Here is an 18,712-nt window from a genome sequence, read left to right as displayed (position 1 = left end):
AAAATTTGGACCGAATTAGTAGGCATTTTTATCCAACCACACCACACGCGTCATCACGTTCAATAGCTGCGCCATCACGTTCAATGGCTGCGCAATGGTTTTTAGTCATGTAACTCTATTGTAAATAAAACATGTATTTTAACCAATGGTTTTACTAACCCAGCTCTTGATTTACGCTACGACAGAGCTATTTTTAGATAACATAAGGAAATTGCGCTAAAATTGTCACTAGACTTTTTAATTATCTTGTTTTAACTAATCCTTTGCTTATTTGCAATTTTTATTATAGAATTGAGACATTTTTTAGTACATTGCTCTGTTATTTATATTTCTTAATTATGGCTGTAGCCTAACTAGCCATTTGTTGTATAGATTGGTGCATCTTGAGGGTTAGATACAGATAAAACAGTTGTGTCGTGATACGCCTAACTCAACAAAACCGAAAGACCAAAGAGGCGAAAAGTGTAACTCTGGTCTTGTCAATACTAGAACTGCTTGCGATTATTTCCCTTGAGACACATAAAACTTGAAACAACTGCAAGAGATAAGACACACTAGGAGTTATTTTAGCAGTAATTAATTAAGTTCAAACCGATAATTTGTGGAGTAGGAAGGTGGGGGGGGGGGGGGGCGGTAAAAAAAACAATCCGTCTCCGCATGTAACTTTGAATCTCAATGAAGAAAGCGAAGGGGGTGGAGGGGGGGGGGGGGGGGGGTGAGGAGCTGGCATCAATGAAGACAAGCTATCGATTGGTCGGACAAAAATAGCCTCACGAGGACATTCTCCAATAATCAGACAGCGCGTGCAGGCCGGTCAGCTGACGTCACTTGCTGTTAGCGGTGACATTCATTCAGGGGCGGAGACGTTTGTTCACTTGTGGAACTCGTGTCGGAGCACTCACGTCATATATTTGGGTCACGTCTGCCGTGACTTTCTCTAAACTGGTGGGTGGACGGTTTTATGAGACAATCTTTTGTTCACTGCACTCTCTAGATCGCGTGGTATGTATCTGTATGTATGTATGTGTATGTATGCGTCTGTATATGTCTGTGGTCGTTTGTGTGTGTGTCTCGTATTAAATAGCACCGTGTAAGTCGTGGACTAATACTAAGACCAGATAGTTGAGATAGGCCTACACGGTTTATCGTCAAGAAGGTGGTAAGGCAGATTTTTCTGGAGCAATATGGATGTAAATGGTCAAATCTCACTCAACACCGCCGGTCAAATCTCACTCAACACCGCCGGTCAAATCTCACTCAACACCGCCGGTCAAATCTCACTCAACACCGCCGGTCAAATCTCACTCAACACCGCCGGTCAAATCTCACTCAACACCGCCTGTCCTGACATGACCCAGTTTTTTTTTCTGTGATAATCCTCAGCTGATGGTCGTGTAGGACTTTTTGTTTGATAGCCTATAGAGTCCTTTCATATGACGTCACGTCCGTTCGTGATACCTACGCCCGCCGCCACAGTGGTGTACACAAGACGTAAACACAATCAGCTGTTCGCCAGCGCTGGACGTGTTCACCAGCGCTGCACGCGTTCACTGTATGTAAAGAACCGCACCCGCGGAAAAGGAAAAATACGTTAAAAAACTTGAACTCTTAGGAATTGAAGATCCTTATACTGTTATTGACAGTTTCGTATAAATAAATATGTGGACAAAATTTCTAAATAAAAATACTGTTAGTAATACTGTTTGCGTTTAGAGTTAAAGTAGCCAATCTGATCAAATGCAGTTCTCGATACTTTGTTTCATGTAAGGACAGTAAAATAATAAACTTCATTTTAATTATAAAAGATAACTATTAATAAAACAAATATGCTCGACCTTCACAAATACTAATAGTAAAAGACAAAGTCAAAAGTAATATTATAGGCTAATAAGAATAACAAGATCTAATAGTAGGCTTATACCTGGCTCCGCTGGGTAGACATAGAATCTAGAATCTACTTCTTTACTTAAATTTAATTACTTTAGATCTACATTCGATTCAAAATACACCCATAATAAATCAAAAGTAGTCATAATAGGCCTAATAAAGCATTTAATTGTCTCTAAGATCTAAAATCTCGCTCTATTATCTAATCATTTTTTTAGCAAACGAAATTTTCTGAAATTGAAATAGATTATATGACTAGACTTAGATCTAGAGTCTGCTACTTAAATTAAATTGTAAAAACTTTATACAAGCATGTAGTTGATATTATTGTAGTAGAAGGCTTTAATAAATTACTAAGGCCTACCTACTTTGTTGTCTTTTTACAGTAATATGTATCTGATACTGGACTGAGTTTAATTAAATTCAAATTCATATCTAGTAATTGGTCTACTAAGTTTTTGTAGCCTAGTAGTACAATCTAGATCATACCAGCCAACAACAAATAACCACATTATTATTATTAGGTTAATGATTAGGCTAATTTTTTTTTTTAAATCCACTGTTTATAAAAGAAACAAATCAAGCTAGAAACATTATAAGTGAGATGGTTTAGAATACTAAAAATGGACCCAGTCTACAATTGATACAATTGCAGGTCTACATAGGGCCTACAGTCTAGTAGTTTACAGTAGGCACCTAGTGTGTAGCTAGTATACTAGTGTGTAGCTGTCCAGAGTTAAGATTCTTAATGCCTTAATGCTTTCCCCTGATAAGCCGTGTGTTCTATAAATGACATAACATGACACCGAGGTGAGAAGTGTTGAGGGGAGAGCAGTGGGACTTTCCCCTTTGTTCTCCCTGCTGGGCCCTGAGGGTCAAAATTATATAAGAAATACTATCTCTGTGGGGCTGGGTATCACGGAGGTGAGACATTTTCAGGGGAGGGCAGGGCAGACTCCTCTTTGGTTTTATTGTGGGCTAGATACAGGTGGGGGCAGCCATCATGACGGTTGAACGTCAGTATTAATGTGTCTGATTACTTCCCTGCTGGATTATAAGGGTCTTAAATTGTATAACATGCTACCCAGATTGGCAGTGTGGGTTTTGTAGGAGTTAAGTGGTCTCACGTTTGCTACAGTAGATAACCTATAATATATTACTGCATTTGATCAGCTTCGTCTACTTAAACTCTAAACGCAAACGGTATTACTAACAGTATTTTTATTTAGAAATTTCGGCCACATATTTATATTATCCACGAAACTGTCAATAACTGTATAAGGATCTTCAATTCCTAAGAGTTCAAGTTTTTTAACATATTTTTCCTTTTCCGCGGGCGCGATTCTTTACATACGGTGAACACGTCCAGCGCTGGTGAACACGTCCAGCGCTGGCGAACAGCTGATTGTGTTTACGTCTGATGTACACCACTGTGGCGGCGGGCGTAGGTATCACGTGATTTAGGTCACGTGTTTGCAAGGACTCTATAGGCCTAGTTGAGTTGGTGTGACCCAGAGAGCTCGCGCTAATTGTGACGTCATCTGGGAGTTATTTAATGGTCAAGATTTCCTGTGTGAGATCAGCTGGATGTACAACTTCGTGTCTTCGTGTGTATATCGAAGTTTGTTGAATTACAAATTGTACAACTATGTGTTTATATCGAAGTTTGTTGAATTACGGCTACTGAGGAGTTTTTGGGAGGGAGGGGAGGGGAGGGTGAAACTATTCAGGGCATCGCATTTCATTAATGCTGAGCAGCGTTTCTTCCACCAGGCATCTCTTCGAAATGGAGTTTATATAGAAAACATACTTTTACCAGTGTGTGCCCCCCCCCCCGGAAGATGCTGTCCGCCCCCCACACCCCCCCCCCCCCCCCCCCCCCACGAAAATATCAAGATTCCCCCCCCTCCCCCGGCCAGGAGAAAAAATTCTGGAAGAAACAATGATGTTGAGTAGAGGTGTCGTAATCTTAATCACTAGCAGTCGACGATAGACGCTCACACACACACACACACACACACACACACACATACACACACACTATCTAGACACTAGATGGCTTATTTATTGAAGTTTAATTAGTTTACTTTAATAAACATGAAGTAAAAAAATGTTGACTTTGAATGTCAGAATGTTAACAAAACAATTAACAGCCAATCAATTATTTTGAATTGTCGAAGATTAGTACCAGTAATTATAATTACTAAAAGTCGTTTTGTTTCAACTGTAGGCCTATGCCTACTCATCAAATTGGTGCCTTTGGCGGGGGGGGGGGGATATGTGTAGGGAGAGGGGATTGGGTGGTGGGGATCTATGCTACTCGTTCAATATGTCAAGTGAGCACAAGAAAAACACGATGACGTAATATGTCCGGGTCACATACATGTCACCTCATACATTGAGACAGTTCAATATGGAGGGTCTGGGGGTTAGGGGTCATGGGTAATCTTCTCGGGTAGAAGGATTCGGACTTTGGGGAGGAGGGAAGGGGGTTTAGAAAGTATAACTCTGTTGTGGTATTGGGGGGGGGGGGGTTAGAACTCTGTGACGTTATTTTTGTTTTTGTAACGCCGTATGCAGATAGGAGAGCAGAGATTTTTAAAAATAGGTTTTAAAGCGTGACGTCATTATGGACGCTCCCCTTATTCGATTCCTTTAAAAATAAAACTCCCGACAGCTAAAGACTAAGAATAGATCACTGTCGTGTGAGCAACTAGCCGTATAACTGATGTAAATCTCGATCTATATGGATGTTTTCTATTTAGACCTTCGCCGGCTATCGATATTATGCTTCAAGGAAGTAAAGCTGATAAAATTCATATAAAAAATTAAATTGAGGAAACGTTAAAGGGAAATACAAGCCGGCTATAACACGTGGTACTAGAGTACTAACATTAGCGGGCTACACAGCTTGATTGGACGTGCTGCTATCGCGCGCAACGCCACAGCCAATCGAAACGCCGTGTCCCCTGATTTCATCATCATGTGTACGTTTGTTGTCTATCAGGAAACCACGTGCTTCCGGCGTCTGTGTACCCTAGTGAATACGAACTCTCAGACCGCGAGTCGGTTGTAATACAATCTAACAAAGGCAATGAGTGTATCTAAAAATAAACACTACTTTTTTATACACTGTACTGACCCAGTTAAGAAAGTAGATAAAAACCTGTTTTAGATAGCAGGCTTAGAGGAAAATAAAACTGAATATTGACTTCATCAAATCATCCTAAAATAATAATTCGGTGAGTAGATGATACATCTCGTTATCATGTTGTGCATTGTTTATTTTTAGCTCGCCTATAAATGGTTACTTTATCCGCCCACCTCCTGCCGCTTGCCATGTAGAATATGTTTAGGTCTAGATCTTAGAGAAATCGTATCACTGATTAAAGGTGCCTGTGGTCAGGGGCGTCACACGGCGGGGGGGGGGGGGTTGTTTCGGCCGCACAGGGTGTCACCAAAATAAAAATAAAATGCAAAATGTTATATTGTTTTAGTATAATATATATCGTCGTTGGGGGGGGGGGGGGCAGAGTTTCTTCCAGGCATCTCTTCGGGGGTGCGAAGCCCCCCCCCCCCGAAAATTTTTTTACCGCCCCCCCCCCCCCCCCCCCCCCCGAACGAAATTAAATTTATATAATTTATATAGAAAGTATATACTTTTAACAGTGTCCGCCCCCCCCCCGAAGAAAGTTTACCGCCCCCCGAAGATTTCAAGTGCCCCCTCGGAGAAAAAAGTCTGGAAGAAACACTGGGGGGGGGGGGGGGGCACACACCCTAGACTACCGTGCCGGGTGTCACTAGACCTTGCTATGCCTGTGATAAAAGAGCGCCGTCACATCGACCATGTTAAAAAGGGCAGCGACAAATGGACCCTGTCATATAGGCTCCCGACGAAAGGACTCCCTTCAATAAGGCTCCAGACAAAACGCTCCCGTCATTAGGACTCATTACGATATAATGATATGTTGACTGATGTACCAACCTGTGCTCACTGTTTAGCCAACAGAGTGTAAACAGACGGCTCACGTTGCAACATGTTTTAAACAATTAGTGGAGTGATCGTTCACCTGTCATGTCATTACAACAACAACCTCTCTATAGACTGTGTGCAGTGGACTGTACCCACCTGCAGCACAGGTGTGGGGCTGTTGTCTGGCTGGGGTCCCCTATGTTAGGAGATACACTCCGGTGTTAAATACGTTTGGTGGTGTGTTCATCAAATCATCACACCCGGACAAGATACACTGTACACCATTTCTAGATTTAATATTTGTTATGTTCATCATCATCATCCATTCGTGCACAAGACACATGGGGCAGATGAAGTAGCGTACAACTATTTTGAATACCTCGGCATACAAGGTCAGGACTATGCCCAGCCGCCTTTGTCTCCCATCAGAGCTGGGTGGACTCAGTAAGTCAGGTACCCATCAGAGCTGAGTGGACTCAGGATGTCCTGGAGACTCGAACCCGGGATCCGAACCCGAGACTACCGTGTTGACAGTCTAGCGCTCTACTGGTAGGCCACGGCGTCCCCCTTTTGTTATGTTACGTTTTAAATTGAATTTTCCTCCAGCGAACAGAGGGGCCACTTTATCATTCTAAAGTTAGACATTGATCACATGACATGAAACATGACTCTCTCAATTTTAAAGTTAGACATAGATCTATGACATGACAAATGACCCGTCTATCTGAGACTAGACCAGTTTTCTTAAAACCGATCTAGAAAACCGGCAGCCGGCCAGGAAAGCCGGATTAACTGACACTGGCTTTAGCCGACACTGTAAAATTCAATCATTTTTGTTACCAAAAGAAAAAAATCTTTCTAATAATTCTTAGATACATTTAATGATAAGAAAACATTCTAGAATAATTCGCAGCAGTGATTTTAAAATAAAATGTGTGGACGTTTGTGATAATCGTCAATATACCTTCCAGTGTAGAAGACCATATCTAAAGTATTTAATCTTTTTGTTATTATTACATTTCAGAACAAATTGCCAAACCTCTGGTGGAAAGATGGACGCCACTCTATGTAAGATTGTTGTTGTTTTTTTTGTCCAAATTAGTTCTTTTATTTTTTTATCCGTCATGTTTTTTTGTTCTGATAGAGAAAGAAAAAAAAAACAATTCGGTCAAGGTTGACTAGAGAAAGCGGGACTGATCACCTTCCTATCAGTGAGTGTTTTTTCCCCTCGCCATTTAAAACTACAACCGAGATAGTAAGAGCTAGCAACAGTTTCTAAGATTACAACATATCTGTGGTTATGTAATAACACATCAGTTGTTATGTAATAGAAAAAATGAGACCGAATATTTGAGCACTGCTACTTGATGACGTCACAAAGTGCTTTGATACCGACTAGGTTATCTTCTCCTGTTGGGACTGGCTTTATCTATTCGGTATTTCCCGATTTCAGCGCGGGTAAAGACCATTGGAGGCTCGTAGGGTTGTGACCAACAAGTTTCATTGGTTTGTGACTGACAAGTTTCTTGTCTTTGTTGAAGTACATGTGACTGACAAGTTTCTAGTGTTAGTTGAAGTACATGTGTCTGACAAGTTTCTTGTTTTAGTTGAAGTACATGTGACTGACAAGTTTCTTGTTTTAGTTGAAGTACATGTGACTGACAAGTTTCTTGTCTTAGTTGAAGTACATGTGTCTGACAAGTTTCTTGTTTTAGTGGAAGTACATGTGACTGACAAGTTTCTAGTGTTAGTTGAAGTACATGTGTCTGACAAGTTTCTAGTGTTAGTTGAAGTACATGTGTCTGACAAGTTTCTTGTTTTAGTTGAAGTACATGTGACTGACAAGTTTCTTGTCTTAGTTGAAGTACATGTGACTGACAAGTTTCTAGTGTTAGTTGAAGTACATGTGTCTGACAAGTTTCTTGTTTTAGTTGAAGTACATGTGACTGACAAGTTTCTTGTCTTAGTTGAAGTACATGTGACTGACAAGTTTCTTGTCTTAGTTGAAGTGCATGTGACTGACAAGTTTCTTGTCTTAGTTGAAGTACATGTGACTGACAAGTTTTTTGTTACAGTAGAGCCGCCAGTTACTGACAAGTTTCTTGTTACAGTAGAGCCACCAGTGACTGACAAGTTTCTTGTGTTACAGTAGAGCCAGCAGTGACTGACAAGTTTCTTGTTACAGTAGAGCCACCAGTGACTGACAAGTTTCTTGTTACAGTAGAGCCGCCAGTGACTGACAAGTTTCTTGTGTTACAGTAGAGCCACCAGTGACTGACAAGTTTCTTGTTACAGTAGAGCCACCAGTGACTGACACGTTTCTTGTGTTACAGTAGAGCCACAAGTGACTGACAAGTTTCTTGTTACAGTAGAGCCACCAGTGACTGACAAGTTTCTTGTTACAGTAGAGCCACCAGTGACTGACAAGTTTCTTGTGTTACAGTAGAGCCACCAGTGACTGACAAGTTTCTTGTGTTACAGTAGAGCCACCAGTGACTGACAAGTTTCTTGTTACAGTAGAGCCACCAGTGACTGACAAGTTTCTTGTTACAGTAGAGCCACCAGTGACTGACAAGTTTCTTGTGTTACAGTAGAGCCACCAGTGACTGACAAGTTTCTTGTTACAGTAGAGCCACCAGTGACTGACAAGTTTCTTGTTACAGTAGAGATACCAGTGACTGACAAGTTTCTTGTGTTACAGTAGAGCCAGCAGTGACTGCCAAGTTTCTTGTTACAGTAGAGCCACCAGTGACTGACAAGTTTCTTGTTACAGTAGAGCCACCAGTGACTGACAAGTTTCTTGTGTTACAGTAGAGCCAGCAGTGACTGACAAGTTTCTTGTTACAGTAGAGCCACCAGTGACTGACAAGTTTCTTGTGTTACAGTAGAGCCACCAGTGACTGACAAGTTTCTTGTGTTACAGTAGAGCCACCAGTGACTGACAAGTTTCTTGTGTTACAGTAGAGCCACCAGTGACTGACAAGTTTCTTGTTACAGTAGAGCCACCAGTGACTGACAAGTTTCTTGTGTTACAGTAGAGCCACCAGTGACTGACAAGTTTCTTGTGTTACAGTAGAGCCACCAGTGACTGACAAGTTTCTTGTTACAGTAGAGCCACCAGTGACTGACAAGTTTCTTGTTACAGTAGAGCCACCAGTGACTGACAAGTTTCTTGTTACAGTAGAGCCACCAGTGACTGACAAGTTTCTTGTTACAGTAGAGCCACCAGTGACTGACAAGTTTCTTGTTACAGTAGAGCCACCAGTGACTGACAAGTTTCTTGTTACAGTAGAGCCACCAGTGACTGACAAGTTTCTTGTGTTACAGTAGAGCCACCAGTGACTGACAAGTTTCTTGTGTTACAGTAGAGCCACCAGTGACCGACAAGTTTCTTGTTACAGTAGAGCCACCAGTGAAGCAGAAGATGAAATTTGACGACATTGTTCTGCTGCTGGGGGAGTTTGGAACCTACCAGAAGAGAGTCTACTTCCTGCTCTGTCTGGCATCAATGTCATGTGGCATCCAGATCATGATCTCAGTCTTTAACATGGGATTACCTGAACACAGGTAAGTCAGTCTACGGAATGGGGTATGATGACGCAGTCTTTTGGGCCTGACGGTCCATAGAGCAAGGTGTGGTCATCAGCACAATGTCCAGCCGCCTTTACTTTCCCTAACTTGAGTCAGGTACCCACCAGAGCTGGTGGACTCAAGGATTAACACGTCTCAGATCTTTACTCGAGAGTTTGGGGTAGCAGTCGAGGGCTCTACCACGTGACCACGGTGTCCCATTGTCTTTTGATGCCATCTAAAACTACTCCCACCTGTTTGTGTAAGCAACAAATTCACCCTACAGGTGTGCTGTGCCCAACATGGACAACGACACGTTTGCGGTGCTGGACGCCGGACATCGCGAGCTTGTCAACAGCTCCATCCCGTGGGACGACGCTAAGGGAAGCTACTCTGAGTGTAGTGTTTGGTCACATGACAAAGATGGTGGTCGCCTCGTTGTCGACTGCAACAAATGGGTGTATGACGACTCGCTTTTCCAGTCTACCGTCGTCTCGAAGGTGAGCGGTCAAGTGGTGGGCTGTTCCGTCCACTGGTCAACAGCTGGGCTGTTCCGTCCACTGGTCAACAGCTGGGCTGTTCCGTCCACTGGTCAACAGCTGGGCTGTTCCGTCCACCATTGTCCTTATAGTTTGACATTTGTCCTTTCAGTTTAAAATTTGTCCTTAATTTGACCATAAGCTTACATTTGTCCTTTGTAGTTTCACCTTTGCAATTACTGACCTTTGTCCTTGCAGCTTGACATTTGTCCTTGCAATTTGACATTTGTCCTTGCAGCTTGACCTTTGTCCTTGCAGTTTGACCTTTGTCCTTGCAGTTTGACCTTTGTCCTTGCAGTTTGACCTTGTGTGTGAGAAGAAGATGTCCCGCTCCCACGCTCGGATGATTCTTATGGGAGGGCTCTTGCTTGGTGCCATAGGGACAGGGGTCGTGGCGGACTTGTAAGTGGGACAGGGGTCGTGGCGGACTTGTGAGTGGGACAGGGGTCGTGGCTGACTAAGTGGGACAGGGGTCGTGGCTGACTAAGTAGGACAGGGGTTGTGGCTGACTTGTAAGTGGGACAGGGGTCGTGGCGGACTTGTGAGTGGGACAGGGATCGTGGCTTACTTGTAAGTGGGACAGGGGTTGTGGCGGACTTGTGAGTGGGACAGGGGTCGTGGCGGACTTGTGAGTGGGACAGGAGTTGTGGCTGACTAAGTAGGACAGGGGTCGTGGCTGACTAAGTAGGACAGGGGTCGTGGCTGGTGTAAGTGGGACAGGGGTCGTGGCTGACTTGTAAGTGGGACAGGGGTTGTGGCTGACTAAGTAGGACAGGGGTCGTGGCTGGTGTAAGTGGGACAGGGGTCGTGGCTGACTTGTAAGTGGGACAGGGGTTGTGGCTGACTAAGTAGGACAGGGGTCGTGGCTGACTAAGTAGGACAGGGGTCGTGGCTGGTGTAAGTGGGACAGGGGTCGTGGCTGACTTGTAAGTGGGACAGGGGTCGTGGCTGACTTGTAAGTGGGACAGGGGTCGTGGCTGACTAAGTAGGACAGGGGTCGTGGCTGGTGTAAGTGGGACAGGGGTCGTGGCTGACTTGTGAGTGGGACAGGGGTCGTGGCGGACTTGTAAGTGGGACAGGGGTCGTGGCGGACTTGTAAGTGGGACAGGGGTCGTGGCTGACTTGTATGTGGGACAGGGGTCGTGGCTGACTAAGTGGGACAGGGGTCGTGGCTGACTTGTAAGTGGGACAGGGGTCCTGGCTGACTTGTGAGTGGGACAGGGGTCGTGGCTGACTTGTGAGTGGGACAGGGGTCGTGGCTGACTTGTAAGTGGGACAGGGGTCGTGGCTGACTTGTAAGTGGGACAGGGGTCGTGGCTGACTTGTAAGTGGGAAAGGGGTCGTGGCTGACTTGTAAGTGGGACAGGGGTCGTGGCTTACTTGTGAGTGGGACAGGGGTCGTGGCTTACTTGTAAGTGGGACAGGGGTCCTGGCTGACTTGTGAGTGGGACAGGGGTCGTGGCTGACTTGTAAGTGGGACAGGGGTCGTGGCTGACTTGTAAGTGGGACAGGGGTCGTGGCTGACTTGTAAGTGGGACAGGGGTCCTGGCTGACTTGTGAGTGGGACAGGGGTCGTGGCTTACTTGTAAGTGGGACAGGGGTCGTGGCTGACTTGTAAGTGGGACAGGGGTCGTGGCTGACTAAGTGGGACAGGGGTCGTGGCTGACTTGTGAGTGGGACAGGGGTCGTGGCTGACTTGTAAGTGGGACAGGGGTCGTGGCTTACTTGTGAGTGAGACAGGGGTCGTGGCTGACTTGTGAGTGGGACAGGGGTCGTGGCTGACTTGTAAGTGGGACAGGGGTCGTGGCTGACTAAGTAGGACAGGGGTCGTGGCTGACTTGTAAGTGGGACAGGGGTCGTGGCTGGTGTAATTGGGACAGGGGTCGTGGCTGACTTGTGAGTGGGACAGGGGTCGTGGCTGACTAAGTAGGACAGGGGTCGTGGCTGACTTGTGAGTGGGACAGGGGTCGTGGCTGACTTGTAAGTGGGACAGGGGTCGTGGCTGACTTGTGAGTGGGACAGGGGTCGTGGCTGACTAAGTGGGACAGGGGTCGTGGCTGACTTGTAAGTGGGACAGGGGTCCTGGCTGACTTGTGAGTGGGACAGGGGTCGTGGCTGACTTGTGAGTGGGACAGGGGTCGTGGCTGACTTGTAAGTGGGACAGGGGTCGTGGCTTACTTGTAAGTGGGACAGGGGTCGTGGCTGACTTGTAAGTGGGACAGGGGTCGTGGCTGACTTGTATGTGGGACAGGGGTCGTGGCTGACTTGTGAGTGGGACAGGGGTCGTGGCTGACTAAGTAGGACAGGGGTCGTGGCTGACTTGTGAGTGGGACAGGGGTCGTGGCTGACTTGTAAGTGGGACAGGGGTCGTGGCTGACTTGTGAGTGGGACAGGGGTCGTGGCTGACTTGTGAGTGGGACAGGGGTCGTGGCTGACTTGTGAGTGGGACAGGGGTCGTGGCTGACTTGTGAGTGGGACAGGGGTCGTGGCTGACTTGTGAGTGGGACAGGGGTCGTGGCTGACTTGTGAGTGGGACAGGGGTCGTGGCTGACTTGTGAGTGGGACAGGGGTCGTGGCTGACTTGTGAGTTGGACAGGGGTCGTGGCTGACTAAGTGCGACAGGGGTCGTGTTGGGCTAGTTTAGAATTTACCAATACCACAAAGTTAATAACTGCAATCTATTTATAGAATTGGCCGGAAGTTGGCTTTGATGGGAATGGTGGCGCTGCACGCGGCGTCTGCCATTGGTGTGGCCTGGGCCGACACCTTCGTCATCTACGTCATCCTGAGGTTCCTAACTGGCATCTCAATCAGCGGGCTCTTCCTGGCCATTTTTGTTCTAGGTCAGCCATTTTAAATGTGTCACATTTTTGTCCTAGGTCAGCCATTTTTGTCCTAGGTTAGCCATTTTAAATGTGTGTCACATGTGTGAATTAGTTCATCCCGTCCCACTATAGCAAGCAGTAAAACAAATATCTACTTTTTAAACCTGAATATCTACTTTTTAAAACTGGACAGAGTGTGCTGTATAAATTGTAGATAACGTGGTAAACTGTCATTCTGCAGTTTGTGTTATAAAATCTGTGTACAGTGTACAGCCCCTTTGTTCTTTAAAACTGCGCCCAAAATGAGAGCACACTGGGACAGTTGCTAGAGAAAACATTCATTAGAGTTACTTCCCTTCTAATCGTAATCTAATCTGAGTAAAACCAACATCATGTTGTGCACACGTTTAGCGTGTAGTTTTATCGTTTGTATGTTGTGAATTCTGTGTGGTACATTTATTATGTTGTTTGTTGTGTCACTTGGGTGTCGTATGATGTACTTGTAGTTTACTGTATGTCTCTAATGGGGCTCTTTTGTATAAGGCTGGGTAGTACATCTAATGTTGTATACCGTCTAATGTTGTCTAATGTTGTATACCGTCTAATGTTGTCTAATGTATAACGTCTAATGTTGTCTATTGTTGTATAACGTCTAATGTTGTCTAATGTTGTATACCGTCTAATGTTGTCTAATGTTGTATAACATCAAATGTTGTATACCGTCTAATGTTGTCTAATGTTGTATAACATCAAATGTTGTCTAATGTTGTATACCGTCTAATGTTGTATAACATCAAATGTTGTATACCGTCTAATGTTGTCTAATGTTGTATAACATCAAATGTTGTATAACGTCTAATGTTGTCTAATGTTGTATAACATCAAATGTTGTATAACGTCTAATGTTGTCTAATGTTGTATAACATCAAATGTTGTATAACGTCTAATGTTGTATAACATCAAATGTTGTATAATGTCTAATGTTGTCTAATGTTGTATAACATCAAATGTTGTATAACGTCTAATGTTGTCTAATGTTGTATAACATCAAATGGTGTATAACATCTAATGTTGTCTAATGTTGTATAACGTCAAATGTTGTCTAATGTTGTCTAATGTTGTATACCGTCTAATGTTGTATACCGTCTAATGTTGTATAACATCTAATGGTGTCTAATGTTGTATAACATCTAATGGTGTCTAATGTTGTATACCATCTAATGTTGTACCCCAGGCATGGAGCTGGTCGGGCCGTCTAAGCGGATGTTTGTGGGGATTGTTGTGGAGATCTTCTGGGCGGCGGGCGTCATGATATTGGGCGGCATCGCCTACTTCATCAGAGACTGGAACTACCTGCAGATGGCCGTCTCTTTTCCCATCCTACTTTTGTTTTCCTACTGGTGGTAAGTGTGTCTGTGTATAAGTGTGTGTGTTTATGTGACGTCACTTGCTAGTTCACTATAGCATCTGTCTTGTTCATGATCTTTAAAAGAAAAGGATCAATTTGGTAGGTGGGTAAATCAGGTTCTTCCCCCCCCCCTCCCAGCCCTGTTTTAAAACACTAAAACAATATTAGCGTCACTCATCCCATATGACCTCTGACCTCATCCCATTTGACCTCTGTCCTCGTCCCAACACTATTGTGACTTCTGGCGTCATCCCATCATTAGCGTGACCTCTGACCCCACCCCCTTCATTAGCGTGACCTCTGACCCCATCCCATCATTAGCGTGACCTCTTTCCCCCCCCCCCCCTTCCCCCCACCCCATCATTAGCGTGACCTCTGCCCCCCCCCCCCATCATTAGCGTGACCTCTGACCCCCCCCCCCCCCCCCCCATCATTAGCGTGACCTCTGACCCCACATCTTACTGTGTGCTGTAGGCTGATCCCCGAGTCCCCCCGTTGGCTGATAGCCAGGGGTCAGACAGAAAAGGCTGGAGCCATAATCCGGCATGCGGCTAGGGTGAACGGCGTGAAGGTTCCAGAAGAAATCTTTGACGGGCTGGTGCTGGTGGAGGAGAGCAAGCAGGAGAGACTGTGGACGGTGTTTACCTCCCCTCGCTTCATGCTCAGGCTCGTCATACTCTGCTACAACTGGTGAGTCGTTCCTGACATCTGCTGACATCTGGTGTGTCAGTGGTGACCTGGTGTGTCATTACTGACATTTGGTGACCTGGTGTGTCATTAGTGACATCTGGTGTGTCAGTGGTGAAATCTGCTGCGTGACTGATGAGTTGTGTCATTGGTGACATCCGTTGAGATGTGGTTGAGAACATGTGGTGGGTTGTGAGATTGGTGACATCTGATGACCTGTGATTTGGTGACCTGGTGTGTCATTGGTGACATCTGGTGACATTGTGTGCCGTTAGTGACATACGTGTGATTGGTTGTATCTGGTGAATTGGGTGTGATGAGTTTGTGAATGATGACATTTGGTGAGTTGTGTGTGAACGGTGATACTTGATGTGTTTGACTGATGTATACCATCTATCTGTTGTTCCCCTGATGCCCCCCCCCCCCAGGCTGGTGAGCGCCATGGTGTTCTATGGTCTGAGCCTCAACTCCGGGAACCTAGCGGGGAACATCTACGTGAACTTTGAACTGATGGGCGTGGTCGAGATCATCGCCTACTGCATCTGTCTGGTCGGGCTCAACAGGGTTGGTCGCAAGTTCATCCACATCACGTGCATGGTCGTAGGGGGCGGGGCTTGCCTCAGTACCATCTTTACCGTGCTGTATGCTCATGAGTGTGAGTAGACGTCATCGTTTGCTACACGTCATCATGTAGTAGATCTTGTTCTATAGATAAACTGGTACTAGCAGTGTTGATTACGTCATTAGAAATGAAAAGAATAGAAAAAATTTAACCGTCATTGTATGCAAATTGTAAACAAATGTTATCAATGTAAAATTTGTAACAGTGTAACAACATGTACCAATGTGTAACAATATGTACCAATGTGTACCAATGTGTACATTGCAATATGTACCAATGTTCCCTCCTGTCCCCAGCCTTACAATGGATCAACATAGTCCTAGCACTGGTGGGGAAGTGTGGGGCGGCGGCAGCTTTTGCCACCATCTACGTTTACTCCGCGGAGTTGTTCCCCACCATTTTAAGGAACTCTTTGATGGGAGTTACCTGCCTTTTCGCTAGAGCGGGAGGGATGATCTCCCCTTATATAGCAGATCTGGTAAGTCACATAACAGTTAACATTTTATAACTTTAAAACTTATAGTTTCGTCAGTTTCGTGTCCATTCTATTTTTTAAAAGTATTCAAAATTAATTTATATTGGCGTTTATTTTTTTTAAAAATGTATTACAACGTTAGCACAAATATACAACCAACATAGACTTACTAGACTAGAAGAAAAAAGATATATTTTTATTGACAAACAATTCAGTTAAATTGTGACCGAAGCTATTTTTGTATGCTGCAGAGCACCATAGTCTCTGGTCAGTTTGGTCAAGCGCTGCCCCTGATTGTCTTTGGTGCCACAACTGTTGCTGGAGGTCTTTTGTGTGTGGTGCTGCCTGAAACACTGAACAAACCTCTACCAGAGACACTAGAGGATGCTGTGGACTTTGGCAGGTTGGTAGTTTGGTAGTTAACTCCAGGCAGGTTGGTAATGAAATATGACAGGATGGTAGTTAACTGTGGCAGGTTGGTAGTTTGGTAGTGAACTGTGGGCAGGTTGGCAATGAAATATGACAGGATGGTAGTTAACTGTGAAAGTTTGGTAGTTAACTGTGACAGGTTGGCAGTTAACTGTGACAGTTTGGTAGTTTTCTGTGACAGTTTGGTAGTTTTCTGTGACAGGTTGGTAGTTTTCTGTGACAGGTTGGTAGTTTACTGTGACAGGTTGGTAGTTAACTGTGACAGTTTGGTAGTTTTCTGTGACAGGTTGGTAGTTTACTGTGACAGGTTGGTAGTTTTCTGTGACAGGTTGGTAGTGTTCTGTGACAGGTTGGTAGTTTTCTGTGACAGGTTGGTAGTGTTCTGTGACAGGTTTTGTAGTTAACTGTGACAGGTTGGTAGTTAACTGTGGGTCTGTGTCTCTGTGTGACCAACATATTCTGACCATGTAGGAAAACCTGTGAAGAGAAGCAGAGACCTGATGATGAAGGGAGCTGGGACATACAGTGTGAGGAGCTCACGGCTCTGTCCAATGGAATCTCCAGTCTACCAGAGGGCACGCAGGAAACTAAGATTGTTGTATGATGGTTGTTGGCTTAGTATCTAGTTGTCAGTCTACCAGAGGCCACGCAGTAGTATCTAGTTGTCAGTCTACCAGAGGCCACGCAGGAAACTAAAATTGTTGTATGATGGTTGTTGGCTTAGTATCTAGTTGTCAGTCTACCAGAGGCCACGCAGTAGTATCTAGTTGTCAGTCTACCAGAGGCCACGCAGGAAACTAAAATTGTTGTATGATGGTTGTTGGCTTAGTATCTAGTTGTCAGTCTACCAGAGGCCACGCAGGAAACTAAGATTGTTGTATGATGGTTGTTGGCTTAGTATCTAGTTGTCAGTCTACCAGAGGCCACACAGGAAACTAAAATTGTTGTATGATGGTTGTTGGCTTAGTATCTAGTTGTCAGTCTACCAGAGGCCACACAGGAAACTAAAATTGTTGTATGATGGTTGTTGGCTTAGTTCTCTCAAACTCTTGTATATTTATTATTAAGTTATAGTAAGTTTCCTCTTCATTTTTGTATAGTACAGTAGGGTTTTAAAATTTTTACCAAATTTTAATGTTGTTGATATCTTGAGCCATTTGTAATTTAATATTGTGTTCAAATGTAAAACTTGAAGTTAGATGCCAGACAGCATTCACATATTTGTATGCAAACTCTTTCATCATTTAATTTCTATGATGTGGTTTCTTGTATGGGGGGAATGTATGTCATTAATCATCTGATCTATTCATTTGGAGCTCAACCGGATCCATAATTTTTAACTAGTTGACCTTTGCCCTCATCATCCAGTCTTTCAGTCTCACACGACATCTTTCTATCATAGTACATCTATCATAGTATCATAGTACATCTATCATAGTATCATAGTACATCTATCATAGTATCATAGTACATCTATCATAGAACATCTATCATAGTATCATAGTACATCTATCATAGTACATCTATCATAGTATCATAGTACATCTATCATAGTATCATAGTACATCTATCATAGTATCATAGTACATCTATCATAGAACATCTATCATAGTACATCTATCATAGTATCATAGTACATCTATCATAGTATCATAGTACATCTATCATAGTATCATAGTACATCTATCATAGTATCATAGTACATCTATCATAGTATCATAGTACATCTATCATAGTATCATAGTACATCTATCATAGTATCATAGTACATCTATCATAGTATCATAGTACATCTATCATAGTATCATAGTACATCTATCATAGTATCATAGTACATCTATCATAGTATCATAGTACATCTATCATAGTATCATAGTACATCTATCATAGTACATCTATCATAGTATCAGAGTACATCTATCATAGTATCATAGTACATCTATCATAGTATCAGAGTACATCTATCATAGTATCATAGTACATCTATCATAGTATCATAGTACATCTATCATAGTATCATAGTACATCTATCATAGTATCATAGTACATCTATCATAGTATCATAGTACATCTATCATAGTATCATAGTACATCTATCATAGTATCAGAGTACATCTATCATAGTATCATAGTACATCTATCATAGTACATCTATCATAGTACATCTATCATAGTATCATAGTACATCTATCATAGTATCATAGTACATCTATCATAGTATCATAGTACATCTATCATAGTATCATAGTACATCTATCATAGTATCATAGTACATCTATCATAGTATCATAGTACAT

General features: G+C 43.7%; 1 protein-coding gene across 1 annotated transcript; it reads left to right on the top strand.

Annotated features, from left to right (window-relative positions):
• Positions 1 to 9,267: 9,267 nt before the first annotated feature.
• Positions 9,268 to 17,811, top strand: LOC131939292 (organic cation transporter protein). Its single transcript, XM_059297507.1, has 11 exons — positions 9,268 to 9,427; positions 9,717 to 9,930; positions 10,268 to 10,371; positions 12,529 to 12,552; positions 12,658 to 12,812; positions 14,029 to 14,197; positions 14,677 to 14,892; positions 15,318 to 15,544; positions 15,808 to 15,989; positions 16,238 to 16,389; positions 16,887 to 17,811. The coding sequence occupies exons 1-11, from the start codon at positions 9,285 to 9,287 to the stop codon at positions 17,017 to 17,019; spliced, it is 1,719 nt and encodes a 572-aa protein (XP_059153490.1). The 5' UTR covers positions 9,268 to 9,284; the 3' UTR covers positions 17,020 to 17,811.
• The last annotated feature ends 901 nt before the right edge of the window (positions 17,812 to 18,712 follow it).

The sequence above is a fragment of the Physella acuta genome, unplaced genomic scaffold (assembly GCF_028476545.2).
Source record: "Physella acuta isolate Inbredline_101_S28 unplaced genomic scaffold, ASM2847654v3 ptg000273l, whole genome shotgun sequence".
Classification (NCBI taxonomy): Eukaryota; Metazoa; Mollusca; class Gastropoda; family Physidae; genus Physella; species Physella acuta.
This window is presented reverse-complemented; position numbering and strand designations above follow the sequence as displayed.

Coding starts and splice junctions, on each gene's coding strand:
- LOC131939292 (XM_059297507.1), top strand. CDS start 9,285: ATGAAATTTGACGACATTGTTCTGCTGCTGGGGGAGTTTGGAACCTAC. Junction 14,198..14,676: donor CTTTTGTTTTCCTACTGGTG/GTAAGTGTGTCT, acceptor TGTGTGCTGTAG/GCTGATCCCCGAGTCCCCCC. Junction 15,545..15,807: donor CGTGCTGTATGCTCATGAGT/GTGAGTAGACGT, acceptor TCCTGTCCCCAG/CCTTACAATGGATCAACATA.